Consider the following 16,396-nt stretch of genomic DNA (forward strand, 5'->3'; position numbering starts at 1 on the left):
TTTACTATAATAAAAGAACACCTTGGCTGTGTGGAAATATGCACAATATGCTATTCTAAGTTACCCTAACTTTTTCTTAATTCCATCTTATGTTTTTGAGAGCTTTAAATAATAATTAAACAATAGAATTCCTATTGAAAACTTCCCCTAGCCAAACTGCCTATCATCTGCCCTGACCTCTGTACGTCAGATAAGAAGGGTACCAAATGGACCCTAACGCATGCGCGGCGGGGTTCCTGTCAGTCGTAGATTCACTTATACACGCGTCACATCTAAAATAACCTTATTTATATATTCAAATATCTAAAATAAGTATATATAAAATAAGTGTTACAGTGAAACATGACGGAGAAAACGGAGAATGCCAACGAGACTATCGGACTGTTGGAAAAAAAGGTATTTAAGTTTAAATTGCAAAGGTCATTTGAGGACGATTTTTAATTTTTTTTTGTTACGTTAGCCGGTATGTCCTATAATTTATTTGATTTTAGTTTTTATCGTTAAATATGAGGCAATTTATAATGTCTATGTCAAATTGGATTCGAAAAAAAAATATTACAAAATTTTATTGCGTCACACTGTATTAAAATTTAAGTTTCTAAAACCTGCTGTATAATACATAATTATACTTATTATATGTATTATATAAAATCTACAATAATTAGTGTAATAGAAACCAAGATTCTCATATCCTCTATAAAAAGGATTCTTTAAATATTTATTTTCAATATTAATTACTTTTCAGCATTATTTATATATTTTTTTACTTCTATTTGCATCATGCCTAGATAATTTAATACAGATTTTTAATATCGACTTGACGAATTATTTAGAAAAAAAAATAAGCTTTGATATATGTACAGTACGTTTAATGTTAAAGAGTAAATCCAACAAACAGCCAAAAAAAGATTATTAAAATAACCTAAGTTGATTCCTAATGTCAATATAAAGTGCGGAAGAATATGTTTATTTTATTTTATATTTGATTTCTTCATTCGCTAAAATTATCCAATTCTCTTAACGTTTTTTTGAACCCATGTTTAGGGTATGAGAATGTAAAGTCTTATAGTGGTAAATTAGTTGTGGTTTTCGAAAGGTGGATCTCCGAAATTATATTTAATTCTTCATCAATATCCGCCATGTGGTCCTCGCGGCACAGTGTCTAGCTGTGAACGTGGGTTCGATTACTTCTCGGGTACACACACGTACATTTAAAGTAGGTATATTTTTTACAATGTTATATACCTAGAATAATAATTATATGCAACAAAATCGCTTATTGCACCCATAGTAGTTCTATATGTCGTCGTCGTACGCGTGTTGTGGGTGTTCGATTCATGCTCTGGTAACGAGGCAAGCCACGGCGTTGAGTACCGTCCCTCAACACGCAATGCCTCCAGAATTCTGCGAAAAATGGACAACGGTGTGTATGAAACAACGTTCCCAGGTACCCTCTGTCTACTCTGCTACAGTGCTACGTGCGCGATACAACGTAAAGCTAAACAAAAAGCTATAAGCTCTACGTCACGGATGATGCAATTTTGGCGCAAATGCAAAGTTTTCAAGAATTTTGTTTTTCGATTTCATCGAGTATGTAATCATGTTGCAATATGTAACATTAATATTAATATTTAATGTTTACAACTAATTGGTCCAGACCTTAGTGTTATATCTATTAATGATAACTTTTGGCCTTTTATACATATTTGTTTTACGTACAGATACAAACAATAGTTGTGTATTTCGTCACATAGTCTACTTTTTTATTATTTCTTTAGCTTCCCGTTGCTTCCCGCACATATCAGGGTAGGCAAAGGAACTTGGGAGTCTAGTGTTAGGATAATCCGTTCTTCTAAAGGCATTGCGTATTTTGTGAGGCTCAACGCCGCGCTTTACCAAATAGGGAGAAGAAATGGAAATTTAAAAAAATATTTAAATTCTTCAAGTGGGGTTCGATCCCACAAATAGTCGCGCTTACAGTCACACTTTATGGTCCTGCGCCATGACTGGCCTCAATATATAATTATATTTAAATCACTTATAAAAAAATATTTAAAACGTGTTAAATATTACTAAACTGTCACCCGACTTTAGATATATTTATTATAATTAATCGATTCAGCTTAATTCAAGCTTAACCTTTTGCTCACTCAGGTTCAAAGAATGATAACCCTAGTTTAAACGAGAGGGACATTTTTCTTATGTAACAAATGAAGCAATTATAGATGGACTTTAAATCTTAATTATGATGATGATGCATATTGAATGCTTGTATTTTTTACTGAAAATGACCTATTTTCAATTTGGATAGAGCTCAATGGTAATAGTTCTATTTAAATTAAATTAAATAGTACTTTCTTTTGTCGTTTGGCAAAGCAAGTTATTGATGTTATAGTATAATATTTAGAATTATTAAATTTGTAATTTATAACAAGCATATAAAAATATACAACACGAAACTCAGTTTGACCACCTAGCTAATTTGTTGATTCATCTCTATTAAAAATCACAAATATAGATTTATAAACAAATTTAAGTTGATATTTTAATATATTTTTTTATGAAATCGAACTAGCTACTTTGAAAAAACTTAACACATTTTTTCAACTTTGCGTACCAAATTCCCCACCTTGCTCATGGGTTTTTACTTATCGCTTATTCACTAAAGGCTTTCCGTAAGCAGATATATATTAAAACAGGATTATACGATTGCTTTTTGCACGTTGATTTAAATTAGTGCAATTATTGTGAAATTTTGTTATTATACAAAATTTCGTAAGTGATAAGATATTTTTTATTACTAAGATAACAATTGAACAAAAAATATAGTATAAATATTTTGAAATCAGTTAGGAGTTTTTACAGTCTCGAGGCACAGGGGGATAAACGTGCGAGACACATTGTGGGTTCGATTCCCACTCGAGGAAAAGAAATATTTAATATTCTCATTTCCTTGCTCTGGTAACGAGGCAACGCGCGACGTTGACTTCTGCCACTCAACATACAATGCCTCCAGAACTCGGTGGAAATGTCTCAATGGGGACGGAGTGCCTTGACTAGGGACCCCGGTTTCCTCTGCCTATCATGCTATGTGCGGGATATAGCGTGAAGCCAAAGCTATGAGTTTAAAAAACAATTTCATCACTATATTTAAATAATGACATACAACCTATATTACAAAGTCAATAATTACTGATCTAAAAAGAGGAAATAATAATATAAAATATAACTTTTTATAGACTTTATTTAAATAAAATCGTTATTATAAAGCAAATATTGTTCTACAGTGTAATTGGGGGTGTATTTAGGGGATGAGTTACGTAGCTGTTCTGTTGACGTCAGAACACCTACGCAAACCTCTCTCTACACACGATACTACCGAAAAACACGAGCTTACTGAATAAGACCTCGAAACGAAAGATCGATATGATTTGTTTCGAGCTAGTGGTTTTTCTATGAAAGGAATTTAATTCTATTAAAGTTATCTCTAGAATTTTTTTTTTCTTTTCTTTATATTAATTAATTAAACCTTTGTATTAATTAAATAATTAAAGGCCATCGTGTCGGAAGGTGCAAGCGTTTGATAAACAATTATAAAGCTATATAATAGTCTTGTCTCTATCTTATCTATAAATAGATATAGCCACCAATAGATAGATATACTCCCAACAAACAAACCGTTTGACTAATAATTTCTCGACAACGAAGCTAATGCCATGAGATCGGTCACATCCTGTCCACATAAAGAACTCTTCGTCCCACACGGACCAAACGATTCATTTAATAAATTGATATTTTAACCTACTTTAAAGAAAGGAATGCAGAGTGTATTGTAGTACAACCCTACATATAAGCTTATTCTTTTTTTAAATATTTGCTATTTTACTTAATGATGGTGAATTGAAATTTAAATAAAGATGAGGTTTATACTTGAGGCTATCGTGGCGCTATAGGCCAGTGTCTTAATGCAAATGCAATGATCATGGGTTTGATTCCCACTCTTTATATTCCCCTTTTTGTTGGGCAAAATGTGAACACACAGTGAACCAAATTCGGGTTTTCTGCCCACCATGCTATATTTGGGACATAACTTTAATTGTCATAAGGGATTGTGTCCCTGACGCCCCTGCGCGACTGAACGTCCTGATAGAAACCGAGTGTCATAACACTACATTCCCAAGTTCCCTCTGAATTTGAATTTGATTTACTTGCCCACTGCGCCATTACGACCTCAATATTACTATTTCATAGTAAATTCTTGATGGATTTTTATTCTCAGATTATAAATGTTGATTAAACAAATGCCTTAACAAAAGCATTAATTATATATTTTATTGCCTTGTGCTTGAACTATGTCCTAGTTACTTCAAGTTTAAGTACATTTATTTCATGAAAATATTTCTATTAAATAATATTTTACTAAATTCCAAGACCGTTGGGAAATTGCTATTTAGTTTTAATGTTAGCGTATGAAATGATTTCATTGATTTTTTAGATTAATTATTGAGTAGAGACCGTATGTAGGTATAAGAGTTTTGACGTTGCTCGATGAGAACTTATGGCTTAGTGGTCGAAGTGCTTTGAAGGTGTCCAAGAGGCGCGGGTTCAAATTTTACGTTCAGATTTTAATACGTTTTCTACAAATAGTTTATTATATCCTATATTTTTGTAGCTTCACGCTGTATCTTGAATATAATAGAGTATGCAGAGATAAGTAAGTGTTAAAACTCACCTTTTCCAAATTCCAATCTGTCCAATTATCTAAACATATTATAGTGATGAGTGGCTAAAGTCAACGCGGCATTGTCTTCTTAACAAATAACCGGTCGTATCATTAATCGTTACGAAAAATTCCGTGACCTCTTAGTCTAAATCTAAATGTAAATGAAATGGAATTATTTTGTTTCCTCGAATAACAAACAAACCCATAACCGTCGCGTGAACACTCAGACTTACACTGCTGCACCACGACGGCATTTTAACGATAGATACTATTTACTATTTTAGTTATTCGACAAATAAGTGGAATTATTACTGAAATGGTGTGATTTCTTAATAGAAATGCATATTAAAATGCATTCTACTGTAATAAAATGAAATTTGAAAGTAAAGTTAACTGACTGTGCTGTTATAAAGATTATTTATATATTTAGATTGCACTTATAACTAAAGATAAATATATATTAAAGTCATTGTTCTTTGATTCTTTGTTTAAATACTGTGCAACAGCAGGTTCTGTCTCCCGATACTGATAAGTCAGAGAGTGTGGATGTGAGAGAACAGAATGTTCTACCACTCCTCTACTATATTCTTTTTGGGTTCTTTCATATACGGGAGATAAAAAAAGATGCAACTTCACGTTTCAAGTTACATAATAGGAGAATGCACGTTTAAAAGAGAGTCTTAACACTATGTACCTATTTTATAAAAAAAGTCCAAAGATATAAACTCTTTTAAATAACATAACCATGCGTGTAGCTTTACTGATATAGATTTACGGCGGGGTCACACGCGGGTAAACATTTTATCCAATCAATTTTATTATGCAATACTTGATATGAATATAATTAATTTAAATAATATTATATTTAATAAGGTAATGTAATCTTGAAATTATATTAAAATTACCTTTTTTTACATCAATTTTTGATCTATGTGGGTACCTACCTACCTAGGTTAGGTAGGTTAGTACCTGAAATTGAAAATACGCCTGTTGAAATATACGATACGTTTTTCCCTTCTATTATTTTAAATAATATTCGCATACCTTAATAGTATGAATGTTCTTGATCATGATTCATCATGATTTATTCATCACCATCATGATGTATGATTTATTAGATCATGATTTATTAATGTTCTTGATTAAATAAATATATTGTATTACTTACAGATTTAGCTTCACGCTGTATCCCGCACATCGAAGGTTAGGCAGAGGGTACCTGTGAACCTGTATGTGTTAAGACACTGCATGCATTGCACGCTTTGTGTGTTAAGGCGGATGTCACCGCCGCGCTTTGCCTCGTTACCAAAGCGAGAATCGAACCTATAACCGTCGCGTCTATAATCGCACGCTTGCGACTTTGCACCACGGCGGTCACAAATAATATAAGTCAATATATTATGAATCCAACACATATAAGGAAAACTTTTGAAATCATTGTACAAAATTAAGCGACTGCCTAACAAAAGAATTGTTACCGTACCTGTAATATTTGTTCTGATGCCGGAACCATACAATTTAGTATAAAATATAAGCCGTATATTATACAGGCTTCTGGTTCTGGCTAACAGCGACCTTTTCTTAGGAAGTAAGTATATTCATTTATACCAATAAAAGGTCAATTACCTTGTTTTATTTTGCTTCACACCCGCACTGTATCTGGTTGTTAGTTCGACCCCCACTCGAAGAAAAGAAATATTTATTTAAATTTATATCGCTCTGGTGTCAAGGCAAAGCGGGGCGTAGAGTTGCGCCACTCAACACGCAATGCCTCCAGAATTCGGCGGAAAGTGGGGAACGGAGTGTCTTAACACTAGGTTCCTCTGCCTACCCTGCAGTGTGCGAGATACAGGTGAAGCTGGTTTTTTTTATTATATTTCAATACTAGCGGACGCGCGCAGCTTCGCTAGCTTTATTAGGGGTGAATTCTAATAAACCGCGAAAAATGTTTTCAATGAAATATTTTTAAGAGTCTAAATTTCAAATTTTATAAAAATCGGTGGCGATTTAAAGATTTTTCCATACAAACTTTCAAAACCTTATTTGCACCCTTGGGGGTAAATTCTAAAAAACCGTGAAACACGTGTTCAATTAAATATTTTTAAGAGTCTGAATTTCAAATTTTATAAAAATTGGTGCCGATTTAAAAAAAAATCTATACAAACTTTCAACCCCTTATTTGCACCCTTAGGAGGAGAATTCTAGAAAACGATGAAACACGTGTTCAATTAAATACTTTTAAAAATCTAAATTTGCAAGTTTTATAAAAATCGGTGCCGATTAAATTTTTTTTCCATACAAACTTTCAACCCCTATCTCATCCCTTTAGGGTTAAAATTTTTCAAAATCCCTTCTTAGTGGATGTCCAGATTACGAAAGTAAACATCTGACCAAATTTCACGTTTCTACCTTCAGCGGTTACGGCTGTGCGTGCGTCTTACCTCAGTCAGTGAGGACAAGTCCTTTTATATATATAGATTGTAAAACCGAAATGGTGTGTCTGTTGGAAATAAAATAAACTCTATCAATGCCAATTAAAATAATTTAAAAAATGCTAGATTTAAACTTATCATCACGACATACTTACTTAATAGTAATACCCGTGTATTTCGAAAGCTTACAAAAAACCATATAACGATAAAAACTTAAGTGAAATTGCTAAAATAACATTTTTTATTTTATCTTATAATGTTATTTTTTAACTTCACGCTGTCAGCTGCATTTGTATATAGAGGCATGAATGAATAATAAATGAACATGAATATTAAGACACTCCATTCCTTAATTTCTGCCTAATTATCGAAACAATGCATGTGGAGTTGCGGAACTCAACGCCGCTTAAGCTTCTCATCAGACCGAGGAAATGAAAATAATTTATTCCCCTGACTGTCCGTAACTTGACAGCTAACAATTATATTTCTTTCAGCAACCAATCTATAAAGAAACTAAATATAAATAAAATAGACAAATGAGGTTATTAGCAATATTCACGCATTAAAATATTTTAATGCATAAAGCATAATTTTTAAAAATAGTTCAAATAATTAGGTTTTATTATTAATTTAATTACAACGCAAGTAGTATAAGTATGCTCATATTTAGTACATTTTAATCAATCCTTGTTTTAACTATAGCTGGATCCTAAAAAATATTTCCCCGTATAAGAATGCAATCCTCTTCGAAACACGTTTTGTGCCGTGCCATGTGGGGTCCATACTACCGAGTACCACTAGTGAAATTCCGCAAGTTACTTTTTCATAAAAGGAACGAATGTTATTCCTGAATTATTTAGTTTTTTCCGTCTAAGTTGTATTTACTCGTAGTTCATTGGTGAATTCCAACGTCATCATCATTACTGAGTATTTTGTTATTTTTTGTCATTATTTCGCCTAGCTCAGTAGGTAGTGAGAGTCTAGTGATAATACACTCCGTTTCTCAAACTACGTAAAAGTTTCAAAGGGTGGCGCATTGCAACACTACGTTTTGTCTTGTTACCAAGGTGGGAAAAAGATATTCATTATCCCCCGAGTGAAAATCGAATCGTCAACCGTCACTTGCGACTAATCGCACACTATGCCGCTGCGCCACATAAGTCTTTATTCTGTTCTATTGAATCGTTAAATGAATAATTATGTAATTTTTATAATGAAGTAAAAATAAATTATTTATTTTACGATCCTTTCGTGTTAGATAAGTATGGTATAGATATAAAATCTAGCATGAAATGCAGTTTGGAAATAAAAATAGTTCAAATTATTAAGAAAAAAGTTTAAAATTGACGGATAATTTCGTAAATTTTAAACGAATTTCCTGTTTTTGAAATAGTGCGATAATTAAAAAAAGATCTGAAGAACGAACTACAAAAAAAATATTTTTTACTATCGAATCATTTAATACATACATACCTACTAATAACACAAGCTGAAGTCTTGGTTTGGTAAATCGGGATAACCTCAGAAACCAAAGCTGTTAATAAAAGTTAGAGTCCAATATAAAGGAAAAATTTGTGTAAAAATATCTATATATAAAATGCATTGTCTTATGAAAATCTAACGTATCACAAAATATTCCAAACGATAAAGATTACGTTAAATAGTGTAAATTGAACGAACACCGCGAAAAATTGTTCCGGTTTTGTTCAGTTACGTATTTATTAGGCTAAGTATGAAACGACCGTCAGTACACCGCTGTATTACTTACAGAAAGGTTTTCCCGCGCACTTGTAAAAAAATTTCGGCGACCACAGACTTAATAAAATTAAATAATTATTTTAATTAGTGCACAGATTATTATATTAGTTTATTATAATCGTTGTAAATCGATTCAGTTTATAGTAATTTGATTTTTTTTCTTATAATTGAGGAAAAGTATTAAAACTCGATCGATTGTGATAAGAGGAAAATGAATAAGAAACGTGGTTACGATAACGATGGATTTGTTATGTCAGAAAAACACGTTTGGATGGAAAAGGTATTTATTTATTATTTTAATGTTGTCATAATATTATATTATATATTGTTTACTTTTATAGGTCCATTAAAAATTAAAAAAAATGTCAAGCTGTATTATTTCAGATAAGTCGAAATTTAATTTTGTTCGAAATGAAAGCAAGATTTTTTATATACACTTTCAACCTTGTTACCTGCCTCTTGATGCATGAAGAGTTGTGTTAATTGCGTATTAGATAACTATAAAAAATCGTCTAATTAATACATTTTTTAATTATCAATATTACCTTTAACAACATTCGTATTAGAAAACATATTTGCCAAATAAAAACACATATATTACTTACTAATAATGCAATATTCAAAATATTTTTTTATATGACAATAAATTATTATTAATAAATTAATTATACAAGTAAAGTAATTTTTTATAATATTCAATCACTTATTAGTTATTGCGTCTTTAGTTTTTGTTGGTACTAAAATAAGTAGACCGTGCTAAGTAAATCTTCGTGGATTACAACACTATTTTTTGTGTTTTTCTATTTTTTTGCTAGTAAAACAAAACTACTCACAAAAGATTCTGAAAAGAGAACTATAAAATAGAACAGTAAGGTCGCCACGACGTTAACTCTTCATTCATTAGCTCTTCCGTAGGATATCCGTTAAATAGAGGAATCATGTTTTGATGAGGATAAAATTGTTTTTATATTTGAGTCTGCTGTGGTGTAGGAGCGTAATTTCTCACTGTAAAAGCAACGGTTGTGGATTCGATTCCCAATCGAGGAAATGAAATATTTAATATTTTCTTTTCTTCGCTCTTTGGTGTCGACTCAAAGCGCGGCGTAGAGTTCTACCACTCAAGAACTCCCTCTGCCTATCCTGCAACAAACGGGATACACTGTGAAGCTGAAAAGAAATCTCTCGTATTATAATTATTATCAAACTTTGATTCTCTATCACACTAAGAAATAAACTAATAAACTTTTTAATTTTTAATAACTTTCTTAACTTTTAAGATATACATTTTTGCTTATGTATTAAAACAAAAGTCAAAACATTTACTATATCAGCGACTATTATTTAAAAAGCTGTTTTTTTTTCTTTGAACATAATAAAATGTATAGAACGACATTGAAGTAAACAGATCATATTGCAACATAATATTTATTGTAAGAATAATAATTAAATATTTGCTCATTAAAACAGTTACGGCTTGAGATCGCGAAATATTTTTTTATTATAAACAATTTACAAGTTAATTGTTATAAGTGTGTAATTACAAGTTTCTTAATCGAATTTAACATTAATTATAAAATGACATTTTAAATAAGAATAAGAAGTAATTGTGATAAACGGTGGAAGTGCTGTTATTTTTCCCTATGACAGCCGTGTAGTGTTGTAACTTCCTATGTAATGTAGAAATTATTGATATTTAATGGGGTTTTTAAATGATATTTAAGCCAGCACTATTTTTTTTGTGCTTAACGCTGTATTCCGTAGATAAGGCCGAGGGAATCTAAACATTGCATTGCGTGCTTAGTGGCAGAACTCAACGCCGCGTTCTGTTGTTAAGAGCGAGGATATAAAAACTACCACGATGGCACTATTTTTATAAAAATTAAATCATAAAGAATTTATTATCGAATAAAAAAATGTGCTATTCATTAACATTAATGATGTTGAAGTCCGCTCATCAAGAATGGTGTCCTAGGTTTAAAAAAAGGAGAAAACAGAATTATATATCGTTCGAATCCTAAAATGATTACTAGGGGAAATTATAAATAATATTTTATTACCAATTTCCTTTTTTAAGTTATGTAAAAATTTATTACAACTTTGAGATAAATTTTATTACTCAGTCACATGAAAATAAAAAATAATTTAAATTATATAAAAATTCTTACAGTAAGCATTAATATTATTATGTAGCGTAGTTGAGTTGTCGTTATATGCAAGCTTTCTGGGTTCCAATCCCTTCAAAAATCGGTTGAAACAGATCTCCAGAGCTAAACAAGTAAAATTGCATTCTTATGTGTGGTAAATCTATAAACTTTGTATCGAGCGAAGGTCAAAGTAGTGGGAAGGTCAAATTGCAGGTTAATAAAAAAATTATAAAAATAAATTGTTATTTTAAATACTTAATAAATGATTCAATTGTTTTCTTACATTGTTGACATTAGATTTATTGTTTTAGACGTATATCCTGTAATTAACACGCGATTGAAATTTTTTTCATAATATACTTTTTAATCTTTTTTTCCATTCATTATTCATTCATTCCATCTTTCACATTATTGAAAAATTTTTGTATATTTTTTATTTAACACATGTTTAAAAACATTAAAAAAACTACAATTTAAACTTCAACTACTGAAGACATTAATAAACTATTTATTGTATTTGAGCATTCTATACAGACAGTGAGACGTATATTTATATTTACCATTATAAGATTACATACTCGTATTAAGAATATTTTCATTCAAAAAGAAATAATGTAGAAGAACATGTTTAGGTGGTTTGGGCACCTCGAGACAATTGGGGACGAAAGAATAATTAAAACGATTAATGAAAGGAGACCTCGGTCGACCTTCGATATCACAATATTGATGATACCTGAGAAAAGTCACGCAACCATGAGAAGAAGAAGCAAGAAAAGAAGACGAAAAGAAGTGAACATTGTGTCTGATTAGACCACATTTCTTAGTCAGAAAAAGCAAGCAGAGATAAAAAATGTTATAAGATTATAAACATCAAGCCATAATTTATCTTTCTGGGGTACAAAAAATATAAATTAAATTTTAATGACATGCCTATATATGTAAGAAAGGAATTGAACGGAACCTCAGCATGTAAATACTTTACGTACTTGGTCAATTTCGTAATGATATTACAAAAAAGTTAATTCAGATTACTTCAGCCTTTATAACATTTTAAACAATTTTTACGGAAGAAGTTTTATGCCTAACTTTAAAAAGAATATAATAAGAATAATAAGTTAATGAAAGAAATGAAAATGTTGAGGTTATCGTTGTAGATGTTATGGACCCGATTTAATCAACTGTAACCCGCATACAGCAGGGAAGCATAGCTCGTGTTGAGACACTCCGTTCCCCGGCGGAACTTAACGCCGCGCCTCGACACCAGAGCGATGAAATGAAAATATAAATTTAAACTATTATTTCCTTTCCTGGATCCAAGCCACAAACACTCGATTTTGCAGCAAGAATATTATTATACCAGTATATTGTTGTTTATACTTTTTAACCGACTTCTGTAAGAAAAGGAGGTTATCAATTCGACTGTATTTTTTTTTTTTATTTTTTTTTTATTTTTTTTTTTATTTTTTTTTTTTATGTTTGTTACCTCATAACTTTTAACTGGGTGGACCGATTTTGATAATTTTTTTTTTATTTGAAAGGTATAGCTTCCCGAATGGTCCCATTTTTTTTTGGTCCATGTCTGACAATGGTATCCATGAGAAAATCACATAAGTCTTAAATTTGCATTATGCATGTGCGCGACTAATAGCCGAATAACTCAATGTCGCGCCAACCGATTTTGATGATTCTTTTTTTATTTGAAAGGATACACTTCAAGGATAATTTGGTGAAAGTTTGGTTAGGTTTCGATTATGGAATCCGGAGAAAATTGGGAAAGTTTGTTTTTTTTGGTCAAAAATTAATTATACTGTAATAGTTACAAGCAAAAACTTTTTAAATTGATGTCAGAAGTGAGATTCCTGATCGTTGCATTTCTTTTCAACCAATCTCAAAAAAGAGGATGTTCTCATTTTCAACCAACTTCAAAAAAGGGAGATTCCGAATTCACCCGAATACTTTTTATGTTTGTTCTTGTCAATATACCAAAATGTAACTTTGCACAAAAATAATAGCTAATTAAATGAAGTTTTACATAGAACAATCACAACCACTCGTTGACAACCACTACCACCACCATCACCACTCGTTCAAGAAGCATCATTTTAAGATCTACCCATCACTAAAAATCGTAAAATAAATTAATTTTTAACAAAAAGAAAAACCGACTTCTAACAACGAACTAAAAAGTGAAAAATAATTATATAAAGATTTTATAATTTTGAAGTCGGTGTCAAACTAATGCTACAACACCTTTACTACAATATCTAATTACTAAGCCTGTTTGTTTTACTTGGCACCGACTTGAAAATTATAAAATCTTTATATAATTATTTTTCACTTTTTAGTTCGTTGTTAGAAGTCGGTTTTTCTTTTTGTTAAAAATTAATTTATTTTTATATATTTTACTCACAACCACCACCCCTTTACAATGTTCCACTGCGCCACGATAACCAAACCAGAAATTAAGAAGCTTTAATCGAGAGAAAGACACTGAGAAAAGTAAATCGAAGATTATTAATTGTCATCCAAAACACAAATTACATGAGATGTCCAAAATGAAGAAAATAAAACAGATGCGAATTAAAGTATGATAAGCAACATTTTACCTCAAAGATAATAAATCTGTGATGATATAGAAAACTTGTTTGAGTCCGCATTCCTTTGGAAACAGGTAAAAGATGTACTAAAAAGGTATTGCTAGTGTGCATTAATATTTTTTTACTAAAGGTTGTGCTTTTTGCGGGATATATAAAGTAAACTCTAAAAATTAGTGTTATTCGACTTTTATTCACATCGTTCTGTACTAAAGAAATTATTAGATTAAAAAAACTTCTTTGATTTATTTATATTATTCCAATAAAATTCCGCATATGGCACTACTCACACTGCCACCCTACATGTATTTGCGAGTACATAATGCATATTGAAACTATTTTTCTAGCTTCACGCTCTATCCCGTATATAGCAAAGTAGGCTGTGGGAAGCAGGGGCACAAGCGTGCGACTGGCAAAACTATTCTATTCTCACTCAGGGGAATGAAATATTACCACGACACCCTCTTCCTTCTCTACGCCCATGCAAACAAACTCTAATATACCCAAACAATTTTGTTATGAACCCCATAAGTATACCGCATAAAGTAAAGGAGGTAGAGGGACCCTAGTGTTAAGATACGCCGTTCCTTACTTTCCTTTTGCGAGGCATTGCGTGTTGAGCTAGAGTGAAGAAATGAAAATAATAATTCTCCCTCTCCCGAGTGGAGATCGTGGTACCGTCGCGTTGCAGTCAGACTCTTGAGCCACTACGCCATGACGGCCTCAACCATTTTAATCAAATTCTATAAAATCTCTTTACTGTTTTATACCTAATAAAACTCGTTACCAGCTAATTTACGAGAGTCAGTTAACTTTTTGCGTTCGCAAACCGGTAGACGAGAGTGGATAGGGGTCATTATTTTCATATAAGTTACTTACTTTTCTCGAACATTCTCTCGATATATAATTTTAATGTTAAGGTAACTCGTATATTTGCTTAAGGCTTTAAGATTAATATCTTTCCTTCTGCTGAAATATGTGTACTTCAAAAGTGTCGAAATTACATATTACCAGCGTACCGCGTAAACGAACGCACGTCAATAACCTGATTACCGATAAAGAGAATCTGGCAAAAATAATAATAATAATATTAAGTATTATTTATATTTTTTATGATTTATTATTAACAAAACTATCAAAAAGTAATGTGAGTAGGTAATTTAAAATGTAAGACTTGGAAACATATTCGTAGATAGAGCTATTACCACATTTTTTCCAACGAATTTTGCGTTATGCTATTCAATTTCATAAAGTAAAATTTTATTTTGCAATACGGTGTTAAGCTCCGCCACTATTAAACATATTATCAATACAAATAACAATATTTCACATATTACTTTAATATATCATAGCTCTGTAAACGTTTCTGTTTACCGGCAATCCTGTTAAGGCATTACATTGATTATTGCACTATACAGTATTAAATGAAAGCCTTCATATATCGATATGTTGACATAACTGATTTTAGAGTATATATAGATCTTTTGTCTCTGTCGTTACTTTTTTCTTTTTAGGTAGAAATATTGTTTGTCGGTTGGTAGGCCGAAAACATTATAAATTTATAAATTTGAAATATAGCGAAACTTTGCTTCGCTTTGCCTCGACACCAGAGTCATTCTGGTAAAAAGACAAAGCGTTGAGTTCCACTGCTCTACACCTAATGTATGGTAAAGCCCTGACTTTAGTATGTGAGCTAAAGACTGGTCGGAGTGTTTTAACATTATGTTCCCTGCTATATTCACATTTGTTTATATTTACTTAGAATTTACATTGACCCTAATTTATAGTAGGGTTGAGATGTTGCCCCGTTGATGCTAGGTATATAAGTTCCACTGCTCAGAATATAATACAGCATTCCCCACATCAAGCCAATCGAATAAAAAAAGAAAATGATATTTAAAAACAAAACCTTTAGCATGTTTCAAATAATATGTTTTCCCATATAAATATTAGTTTTTTATTATCAATAAAATTTCAAAACATGTTTTTTTTAAAAAAATAGTTCGAAATGTTTATATTATAATAAGCAATAGAGATTTTCCACTACAGCTCTAACAAGAAGCTTGTTGTGTAAATTGTGTTTATTGTTAGAATAAACACATCTAGTCGCAATACGTTTTGCAAATATGTGTCTAATTTATCTAATAATGGAACGTTATTATACGCAGTGGTGTAAAGGTTAAGCGACGGTCGTAGGTTCGATTGTCACTCGCGCGAATTAAATATTTAATATTTTCATTTCTTCGCTCTGATCAAGGTAAAGCGTGGCGTTGAGTTTCGTCATTCAACACAAGATTCCTCAAGAATTCCGCGAAAAGTACGGAACGGAAGAATCTTAATTGGGAACGGAGTCTCTTAAAAGCCTTAAAAGCTTCAGCCTGTATCCTGTAACTATATAGCGTGGTAGGCAGAGAGGTCCTAGTAGGTGTTGAGAATTTAGGCTCCTCCATCCCAATGAACAGATTTTGATAATATTTTATAGCAATATAGTTATAGTATTAACTTGATACATCAAATTAGCAATGGATATAAATATTTTATATAATATCTAAAATTAGCTTTAAGCGGGGAAAGCCGCGTGCGGATAGCTAGTATTTAAATATTTATACCACGGACCCCTAAAATTTTTAAGACTTGCGTGTGAAATTTGAATGTTATTAAAATAAGTAGCGATTTGTAGATTCGAGGTAATGACTGGTAGTTATAGGTTGGGTGCGCTAGTTCCAAAATATTTCAATATTTTTT

General features: G+C 31.4%; 1 protein-coding gene across 2 annotated transcripts in view; it reads left to right on the forward strand.

Annotated features, from left to right (window-relative positions):
- The first annotated feature begins 235 nt into the window (after positions 1 to 235).
- The window catches only part of nebu (solute carrier family 2 member nebulosa), a 54,854-nt gene continuing 38,693 nt past the window's right edge, over positions 236 to 16,396 (forward strand). The window contains exon 1 of one of the 2 annotated variants that reach the window (XM_085187853.1): positions 236 to 396. In XM_085187853.1, the coding sequence (XP_085043979.1) occupies positions 343 to 396 (54 nt within the window). In that variant the 5' untranslated portion in view covers positions 236 to 342. Of the gene's footprint in view, positions 397 to 8,890; positions 9,194 to 16,396 lie in introns of those variants that run through there. The other variant, XM_085187851.1, reaches the window with a different exon arrangement.

This window comes from Heliconius melpomene, chromosome 7 (genome assembly GCF_056956725.1).
Source record: "Heliconius melpomene rosina isolate 202511_hmr_F chromosome 7, ASM5695672v1, whole genome shotgun sequence".
In the NCBI taxonomy this organism is placed as follows: domain Eukaryota; kingdom Metazoa; phylum Arthropoda; class Insecta; order Lepidoptera; family Nymphalidae; genus Heliconius; species Heliconius melpomene.